Source organism: Marmota marmota, unplaced genomic scaffold (assembly GCF_001458135.2).
Source record: "Marmota marmota marmota unplaced genomic scaffold, marMar, whole genome shotgun sequence".
NCBI lineage: Eukaryota > Metazoa > Chordata > Mammalia > Rodentia > Sciuridae > Marmota > Marmota marmota.
Window position 1 is genome coordinate 11,179,274 of NW_026000119.1, and position 9,883 is coordinate 11,189,156.

Here is a 9,883-nt window from a genome sequence, read left to right on the forward strand (position 1 = left end):
AAAACCACATTGATTTAAGGCTCCATTATGTAAGAGAGAGCCCTAAGCTAGATGGTTAAATATATGCTCTACTTGTACTGACAGCTATTATTTGATTTTCTCACGACTATTAAAAGTTGGTTCTCAGCAGAAAAACCTTTAAAGGCAATATCACCTCATTTGAGTTTTGACCCAGAAGTTCAACAATCATGAAGTCCACAGTCTTATTGGCAAAACTGATACACAGTGTCTCTAAGTCATTATGCTCAAGGCTAAGAGCGATGCATATTCCGTTTTTACATTTTACTGGAATTTTACATGTTCAATTCATGATTTTTAAATCTCTAGGTTTTCAATCCTCCAAACTGTCTGAAGACACAGTGTGCCACAGACTTAAGACTTCTGTTTCTCCCTCTATTTTCTTCAAACAGAAACATTTCTCAAGTGTCTACATGTTCTAGAAGGGGAATTTTTCGGAGGTGGCCTCTTCTTCGGAATAGTCCGACGACATCAGGCCTCAGAAGCAAAGGGAAGGGGAAGAAAAAAAAGCTGAAACACAAGGTTCATCTGGTAAGTTTTACATTAATCATTACAAGCTGCACGGTATAAGAATGTGTTTTTTTGTTTGTTTGTTTTGTTTTTTTTTTGGCTCAAAAAGTCTGAGTCTTGGTGTGGAAACGAGTACTTGGCTGTCCCACCACAGCTTTCTCGCAGTGGGACTGTCAGGGAAGTCTTGACTGGGGAGTATGATTTGTTTACCTATCAGGCGTAAACTTCCAGGCACTCAGTTCATTTTGGGCTTGTTCCAGTTTGTCTTTAGTCTGTTCCAGTTCGCCTTTCATTTTTAGGAAAAACAAGTTGATTGCTGGGTCTACCATTGTTGATCTCAGTTGGGCAACACTCGGCTGCTGTACTTGCTTGAGGTACTGAATTTGAGTAGTACACTCTTGCATCTCTTGTTCCTTCGTTGCTAGTCGCATTACAAGGATGTTTTCCCTGCGTGCAGACTCCTGCTGCTGTTGCTTTAGTTTTTCTTCAGACTCCCTTAAACCAGTTACATCATTTGAGTTAAGAACTGTGTACTTGCCCTCCAAAGCTTGAACGTAAGCTTCATATTGTTTCCATCTTAGAATTAACTCATCTCTTGTCATAACTTTGAAGTCTGTTTCACTCAGTCGAACCTTTTTTGGAAGAGGTTCTTCGTTGGTCATCTTGAATCCTCTCCAGGCCGTGGCCGCGCGGGCGCCGCCAGTCACAAGGGCCGAGGCCGCCTGATTTGCATTTTTCTAATTGCTGATGGTGTTGAACATTGTTTTCTGTGGTTTTTTGGTCATTTGTATTTCTTTGAGAAATGTCTAATTTATTTGCTCATTGATCAATTGTGTTATTTGTTTCTTTGGTTTTACATTTTTTAAATTCTTTCTACTTCTAGATATTCTGGCAGAACAGTAGTTAGCAAAGATTTTTCTTCTCTGTTATAGGTTCTCTCTTCACATTATTATTTGCTTTGCTGTGCAGGTTTTTAACTTAATGTCATCCCGTATGTTCTTGGCATTATATCCTGAGCTTTAAGGATCCAATTGAGAAAGCTGTTGCCTGCTTCTTTGTGTTGGAGTGTTCAACCTACACTTTCTTCTAGGAGTTGCATAGTTTCTAATTTCTAAGTTTTTTTATTCATTTTGTATTGACTTTTATGCAGGGTGAGGGATAAGAATCTAGTCTCATTGTTCAACGTATGGATAACAAGTTTTCCTAGCACCATTTAATTAAGAGACTGTCTTTTCTCCAATGTATGTTTTTGGTATCTTTGTCAAGGATCAGATTACTGTATCTGTGCAGGTTTGTCTCTGTGACTTCTATTCTGTACCACTGACACAGACTGTTCTCATGCCAGTAACATGCAGTTTTGTTATTATAACTCTGTACTATAATTTGAAGTCAACTACAGTGATGCCCCCAGCATTGCTTTTTTGGTTTACATTTTCTTCAGCTATTCTGTTTCTTTTATTCTTCCAGATAAATTTTAGGACTGTTGCTTCTAGTTCTGTGAAAAATTCCATTAGTATTTTAATGGAGATTGCATTGAATCTCTATATTGATTTTTATAGTATGGTCATTTTTAACAATATTAATTCTGCCTATCCATGAACATGCAAGTTCTTTCCATATTCTTCTATTTTTTCTTCAGTGTTCAATAGTTTTGATTGTAGAGATCCTTCATCTCCTGAGTTAGAATCATTCCTAGGTATTTTTAAGCTGTTGTTAATGGAATTGTATTCCTGATTTCTTTATCAGCAAGTTCATTGTTGGCATGTAGGAGACTTGTTGATTTTTGTACATTAATTTTCTGACCTGTTACTTTACTGAATTTGTTTATTAGCCCTAGAAGTTTTTGGTGGAGTTTCTTGGGTCTTCTAACTATAGGATCAAATCATCTTCAAATAGTGATAATTTGACTTATTCCTTTCCTATTTTTATCCCTTGTATTTCCTTCTTTTGCCTAATTGCTCTGACTAGAATTTCTTCTTAAGTAGGAGTGGTGAGAGTGGAGATCCTTATATTCTTCCAGACTTTAAAGTAAATACTTTCCATTTTTCTCCATTTACTATGAAGTTGTCTTTGGGCTTTTCATATACAGCCTTTATTAATTTGAAGTAGGTTCCTTCTATCCCTAGTTTCTTCAGTGATTTTTATCATGAGTGAGTGCTGAATTTTTTCAAAGGCCATCTCTGTGTCCATTGAGATGACTTAATGAATTTTGTCCATAATTCTATTAATGTGTTAGAATTATATTTATTGATTTGTGTATATAAAACCATCCTTGCATCCCTCTGAGATATGACCAACTTGTTCATGGTGTACATTCTTCTTAATATGTTATTGAATATAATTTACTAATATTTTAGTAAGTATTTTTGCATCTAAATTTATTAGGGATATTAGTCTGTAGTTTCCTTTCCTTGATATATTCTTATCTGGTAGGTATGAGTGTGATAATGGCTTCATAGAATGTATTTTAAAGTGTCCTAGACTTCCTTTTTCATGAAATAATTTGAGGAATATTGGAGTTAGTTCTTCTTAAAAGGTTCTGATTGAAATCAGCTGAGAATCCATATGGTTCAGGCTTTTCTTTGTTGGAAAGCTTTTTATTACTCCATCTATCTCATTGCTATTTTTTTATCTGTTTAGGTTTTCTATGTCCTCTTGTTTCAATTTTGGCAGATCATATATGTCTGGGAATGTATCCATTTCTTCAAAGCTTTCCGATTCATTGGACTATAAGTTTTCAAAATAGTCCCTAATAATCCTCTGGATTTCTGTGATGTCTCTGGTGCTTTCTCCTTTTTTCATCTCTAATTTTACTAATTTGGGCCTTCTCTCTTTTTCTTTTGATTTATTTGGCTAAGGGTTTATCAATCTTGTTTATGTTTTCAAAAACACAACTCTTTGTTTTATTTGTAGTTTTTTATTCTCAATTGCAGCTATTTCACTTCTGGTCTTGTTTCCTTCATTCTGGTTTGTGAATTGATTTGTTCTTTTTCAATGTCCTTGATATGCATCATAAATTTGTTAATTTGGAATGAGAAGTTCATGTGAGAGATAATGCAAGAATATTCAGAGGTGAAATGTTCAATTATGAGAAGTGTAACCCATTTGGTTAATTAATCCACTACTGGATCAATTGGGTGGCAATTATATGAAGATAGGGTATGGTTGAAGGAAGTTGGTCACTGGAGGTGTGTCTTTGGGGTTTCTATTTTTTCCCTGGCACGGTGCACGTTCTCTCTCTCTCTCTCCCTCCCTCCCTCCCTCCCCATGCCCTCTCTTTCTCCTTCTCCCTTTAGCTCTCCCTCCTACCCACCTTCCTGGTTATTGTGAACTAAGCAGCTTTCCTTCACCACTGCTTTTCTGCCACAATATTCTGCCTCACCTGGGTCCAGAGCTATGGAATCAGCCAACCATGGGCTGATTCTCCGAAACCTTCTCTAAGTTTTTCTTGTCAGCTTTTTTTTTGTCACAACAAAGAAAAGCCAACTAACACAGAATCCTAGTTCATTTTCTATAATTACTGAGACGATTTAAATTAAAAAAAAAACATTTTTTAAGTCAGAAGTTCTGTGGTTGAGTCCACATAAGGAATATCAATGCAGAATATTAAACTGTGATTAGATAAAACCCTAATGGTGGTGGGTTAATAAATAAAATTCCAATCTAGGTTTTTCTTCCTGGCGGTAGGATTGGGAGCTGGTCATCCTATAGTCCAAGTGGGCAGACTACCCTATAGTCAGAAGGATGGAGCTCTGATGTCTTCAACATAAGACTTCCATCTTACACCAGCCTTAAGCATTCAAACTATCAGATGGGAAAATGAGACAGGATCATGCTAGGGGAGACTTTGTTTGGGGAAGGGCTAGAATGATATGTGATGTATGTCACTTCTCTTCTGTTTACCACAGCTATAGTTCAATCACTTAGCAACACCTGAGGGTGAGGGAAGCTGGGAAATGTGCCACTGTCAGAAAAAGGAAGAAAAGCAAACAGCTTTGACAATCCATTGGCAATATCTGTCATATAGCAAACATTCAACAAATGTTCATTTCCTTCTCCTTTTCTTAATAATCACTTATGTGTAAGGATTCCCAAATCTCTTTTTCTCAAGAACTTTGTTCTGCATTCCACATATATCCCATTAGTCTAGTCTCTGAATTGCTCCCTCATCACATGTGAATTCCCAGGATACTCTTTGAAAAAACATACATCATAATTCTGATATCATACAAGAAAGTGAAAAACTTTCTATAACACATATTAAGAGAAACTACTCAGGTTAACTCTGTGTTTCATGGCAACCAAAGTAAAGAAGTCTGCAATAGATTCATTGAACAGATTAAGGTGTCCCATATGAAATTTTAAAATTTAAACCTTTATTTTTAATTATTTTTATTTTATAATAAATAATTGTAAAACAGTTCAACAAACTGATGTTTTCCATGATATTTATTTCCATGCATTTTTTTAAGTTTGAAATAGTATATCCTTTCAGAACAAAATATTTTGGTGTCTTCACTTTGCTTATGCTGTTAAATATATCGGCAGCTTCAAATCTGAAGTGATGATCGGATGAAAAGTGATATTTACTTGACGTATTAGGCGTACTAAAAGGAAAGTGGATCCAATGATGACATGAAGTCCATGAAATCCTGTAGCAATAAAGAATGTTCAACCGTAAATGCCATCTGAAATGGGAAATGATGTGTCCAAGTATTCTTAAGCTTGTAATAGGGTGAAATATAATTCTAATGCAATTTTAATGGATAGTGCTTGGATTATATGTTTAAGATTTCCTTCTATTAGATTATGATGAACTCAGGTAATTGTTACTCCTGAGGCTAGAAGGACAGAGGTATTAAGGAGTGGAACTTCTAAAGGGTTAAGTGGGTTTATGCCTAAAGGAGGTCAGCAGTTACCTAACTCTGGAGTGGGGGTTAGGTTTGAATGATAGAATGCTCAGAAGAAGCTGGTGAAGAAAAATAGCTCTGAGACAGTAGATAAAATTATGCCATATTGCAGTCCTTTTTGGACGATTGCTGTATGATGACCTTGAAATGTTCCTTCAATGTACTATATCTCATCATCACTGGTATGTTGTTAGAATCTTTGTTAATAGACCTAGTGTTAGGAAGGCATTAGAATTAAAATGAAATCACATTACTAAGCCGAAAGTTAAAAGTAAGGCTAAGAGGGCCTCTGTTAGTGGCCAGGGGCTGGGGTTATCATAGCTGTTGGGTAAATCTACCATTGATTATACCTCTTTGAGGGACAGCAGCGATATTAGCAATGACAAGCCAACCATTTTATAAGGGTAAACAAACTTTACACTCTTAGAGAAGTTTTAGGTTTATATAAAGTATATTTAAAATATTAACAGTTCAAATCCTTACTGACATTTAACATAAAATGAAGAGATTTTGACTATCTTTTAATGTCAATGCGACAATCAGAGGAAAAATACTTCAGGAAGCCCTCTTCTTTGCTGGTGACATATTTCTAAATATTCCAATCCAGAAGTGACATAGAAATAACTGAACCTCTGAGCCAATTTTCATCAGATAAACTTTTACATATCCATGATGCAAAATCTAAATACATATATTTGTCAGACGTGCTTGAGTATCTAGCTAGATGATATTAATCTCAAAGATTCAATTTAAATGGTCATTTGGGGTTTTATTTTACATCCAATTAAACCCACTATGATTCTGTCCTCCTGGAAATTAAACATTCCTTTGGGATTTTCTTTTACATTAAAGGTTGGTATTGGTCAGTGATCATCTCTTTCACATTTTATGAATTTCTTAAAAGTAATTGTTCATCCATACAAATCTAAGGCTCCCGCTTGAGTAAAATCTTGACCCAATCTAAGGAGACCCCAGTGACTGACAAATATAAGTAATTAGAATCTCCTGGCCAGAGAAGTCAGATTCTTGGTCTTTTACAGGAAGCCATTGTTGTTTGCATCATCTTTTGCATCATGTTCATCTTTTGAGAACACTCTCTCATCAAACTTGCTAATAGATGTTATTATATTCTACAACAAATACATTAACTACCATTAGATGGATCTACTACATTCAGTCATGACTTAGGTGCTGTCATGTAGCTCTACATAAATGTCCTGCTGACACCATTAATACCCAGGAGAAAATCTTTGAAAGATAATTATTCACTTGTAGACAATGCTAGGTTTATCCATATTTCAAGTTACATCCCAGGAATTCATTGTTTTCACAGAACTGTTATACTGAAAACAACTGAAACTTGATATTATGCCCTCAATGTAACATTTTTAAAGTAACTTGATTTTCTTTTGACTGTACAAATGCTTGTTAATTTTAGAAGGAAGAATGGAAACCACAATGAAGTACAAGGAAGAAAGTTTAAATTATTCTTAAATTTATTATCCACTAACCTATGTTAAGACTTTGGTCTGTGCTTCTCTAATCTTTTAGTTAACAGATGTAGTGGAAATACCCTCTGAACCTTTCTGAATCTTGTTTCCCTTCTAGCCTGTATCTCAGCACAATCATATAATGTATTAAAATATCTCTAGTACTTCTTTACATTATTAAAAATTATTTTAAATCCTATCTTGTGTTACTACATAATGTACTTCCATATCTACATATCATAATATTTTATTCCTATTGTTGAAGGTTTAATTTTTAAAAACATTTCATTGTTACTTCCAACTCTTTCATGTTTACATTCTTGAATAATTTTGGATGATTTCTTCAGTAAAGATACTAGAAATGAAATTACTGCATTAGAAGTTATAACATTTTTAAGTTCTCAAGTTTGATTAACAAATTACTTTTCAAACTCTTGAACCCTTAGTAGCACCATTGGAGTTTGTTTCCTGATAAAAGGCTTATTTTAAGTCCTTCCACTTCTTAAGAATGATTATGAATTAGATATGAGGTGTCTCCACAAAAGCTCAAGTGTGAGACAATGCAAAGAAGTTTAGAGGTGAAATGATTGGGTTATGAGAGCCTTAAGCCAATCAGTGCATTAATCCAACTGGGTGGTCAACTGGAGGCAGGTAGAGTGTAACCAGAGGAGGTTGGTACAGGAAGTTTGCCTTTGGGGTATATATTGTGTCCATGATGAGCAAGAGACATCTCTCTGTTTGCTGATTGTCATGCTCTAATCTGCTTTCTTCAAGACAGAAGGGGGGTAACTCACACCCTTCTGCCTTGATCTTCTGCCTCACCTCACTCCTAGAGTAATAGAATTGACTGTTTATAGACTGAGACTTCTGAAACCACGAGCACCAAATAAACTTTTCCTCCTCCAAAATTGTTTTTGTGTTCCTTGGAAAGTTGGGAATGGAACCACCATTTGACCCAGCTATTCCTCTTCTTGGTCTATACCCAAAAGACCTAAAAAGAGCACACTACAGGGACACAGCCACATCAATGTTTATAACAGCACAATTCACAATAGCCAGACTATGGAACCAACCCAGATGCCCTTCAATGGATGAATGGATAAAAAAAAATGTGGCATATATACACAATGGAATATTACTCCGCACTAAAAAATAACAAGATCATGGCATTTGCAGGGAAATGGATGGCATTAGAGCAGATTATGCTAAGTGAAGTTAGCCAATCCCTAAAAAACAAATTCTGAATGTCTTCCCTAATATAAGGGGGGTGACTCAAAATGGGGTAGGGAGGAAGAGCATAAGAAGAAAATTACCTCTAAATAGGGAAGAGAGGGGGAGGGAAAGGTAGGGGGAAGGGGAATTGCACGGAAGATGGAAGGAAACCCTCATTGTTATACAGAATACATGTATGATGAAGTGAGGGAAAAGAAAAAAAAAGAAGTGTGTCACATTAGATTGGGTAGAGATAAGTGATGGGGGGGAAGGAAGAACAGCAGAATAAAATAGACTTTATTATTGCTGTATGTATATACGTGACTGCATGACCAATGTGATTCTGCAACCTGTACACTCAGAAAAATGAGACATTATACCCCATCTGATTCAAATGTATGATATGTCAAGATCATTGTACTGTCATGTGTAACTAATTAAAACAAATTTTAAAAAATTTAAAAAATAAAAATTGAAATTTGGGTGAGAAGAAAGAAAAGGAAACTTGTATGTCTAGAGGTTTGACTCACTTAAGTTAAAAGAAACAGAGCTGTTTGTTTGGGGCAGGGGGTCTCTGGAAGAGCATTGATTAAACATAGTTGGGGAACAACCAAAAGTAAATAAATAAATAAATAAAATTGTTTTTGTCAAGTCTTTTGGTTACAGCAGTGAAAAGGCTGACTAAAATAGTACAATAAATGACATTATTTATACAAGCCCCAAAATCCTCTGTAAAAAATCACATACAAAAATATGAATGTGTACAGAATAGTTTCTCATCCAACTTATTAATAGCTATTTTTTACCAGAAATCATTGTATTATATTTACTTTGACACTCTAAAAGAAGAAAAAAGTACAGCTAAATATACAAACTATTTTATTGTTAATTTTCCATAAAACAGTTCAAAATATTAGTCAAGCAAAATTTTAAAAAAATGATACCTTAAAAAATTACAGTGAGGCCTTTGCCTGAGATTCCTTTGGGCCTCTTAGTTTTGCTACAAAATCCCAAAGTTAGAGGAAAAAAATTCACAGAAAAGGGAGATTATGTGCAAAATGATAGCCTGATGACATTTATCTCTCATGGTAGACTGAACACATTTGACTTCCTTATTTCTTCCCCAAATTTCTCTGAAATGTAAGCAATTCAAAAGAGAGAGAGAGAATGAGTAATAACGGTGCTATGAAAAACATGTCATCAGTGGATCAGAAATTCTAAGGAACTCCTAGAGGACTAAAGTCATGGAGGGTTGATCTGAATAGAGAACAGAAAGGAAACAACAGTTGATAACATTTGCTCTGAAGGAAATCTTGAGGCATGTAAAGACCAGGGCCATGTATGATTCATGGCAATAATTAAAGAAAACTTTCAGGACCACCAGACTGCCCCCCAACCCCAAAGGAGACTTACATGTGGGGGTTATGTAAGGAACACTTTCAGGAGCAATACCTGCAAGTGTAGGAGGGTCAGAAAAAGAAGTTGAACCTGACCCAGTTTGCAACAGGGGCCTCAACCAATTCCATGGAGATCCCTGAAGCAGCAATGGTCCTTGAGGCTTACAACTTGGAAAAAGGCAAGGCACTTAAGTTTTTGGACTCCTACTCTTTGTTGACCAACCTTTGGAAGTGGGCTGCCTTGGGTAGTGAGGGTAATTTGGGGTGAGACGACTTCCTTCAGGAATGCCTACAGAGGGACTCAGCTCTGAGTTATCGGTATCAACACTCCAGAAAACCAAGTAAA

The 9,883-nt window shown here is 35.7% G+C and overlaps 1 protein-coding gene across 1 annotated transcript; it reads right to left on the bottom strand.

The window, feature by feature from the left end:
• Positions 1-328: 328 nt before the first annotated feature.
• LOC107153667 (pre-mRNA-splicing regulator WTAP-like) lies at positions 329-1,249 on the bottom strand. The gene is made up of 2 exons (XM_015499199.2): positions 740-1,249; positions 329-498 (listed from the first exon to the last, which is right to left on the bottom strand). The coding sequence occupies exons 1-2, from the start codon at positions 1,188-1,190 to the stop codon at positions 437-439; spliced, it is 513 nt and encodes a 170-aa protein (XP_015354685.1). The 5' UTR covers positions 1,191-1,249; the 3' UTR covers positions 329-436.
• Between the last annotated feature and the right edge of the window lie 8,634 nt (positions 1,250-9,883).

Excerpts from the sequence above, each read along its gene's own strand:
- LOC107153667 (XM_015499199.2), bottom strand. The coding sequence starts at position 1,190 with ATGACCAACGAAGAACCTCTTCCAAAAAAGGTTCGACTGAGTGAAACA. Across the intron at positions 499-739 it reads CTGGAAGTTTACGCCTGATA|GAGGCCTGATGTCGTCGGAC; the intron begins GGTAAACAAATC and ends CCCTTTGCTTCT.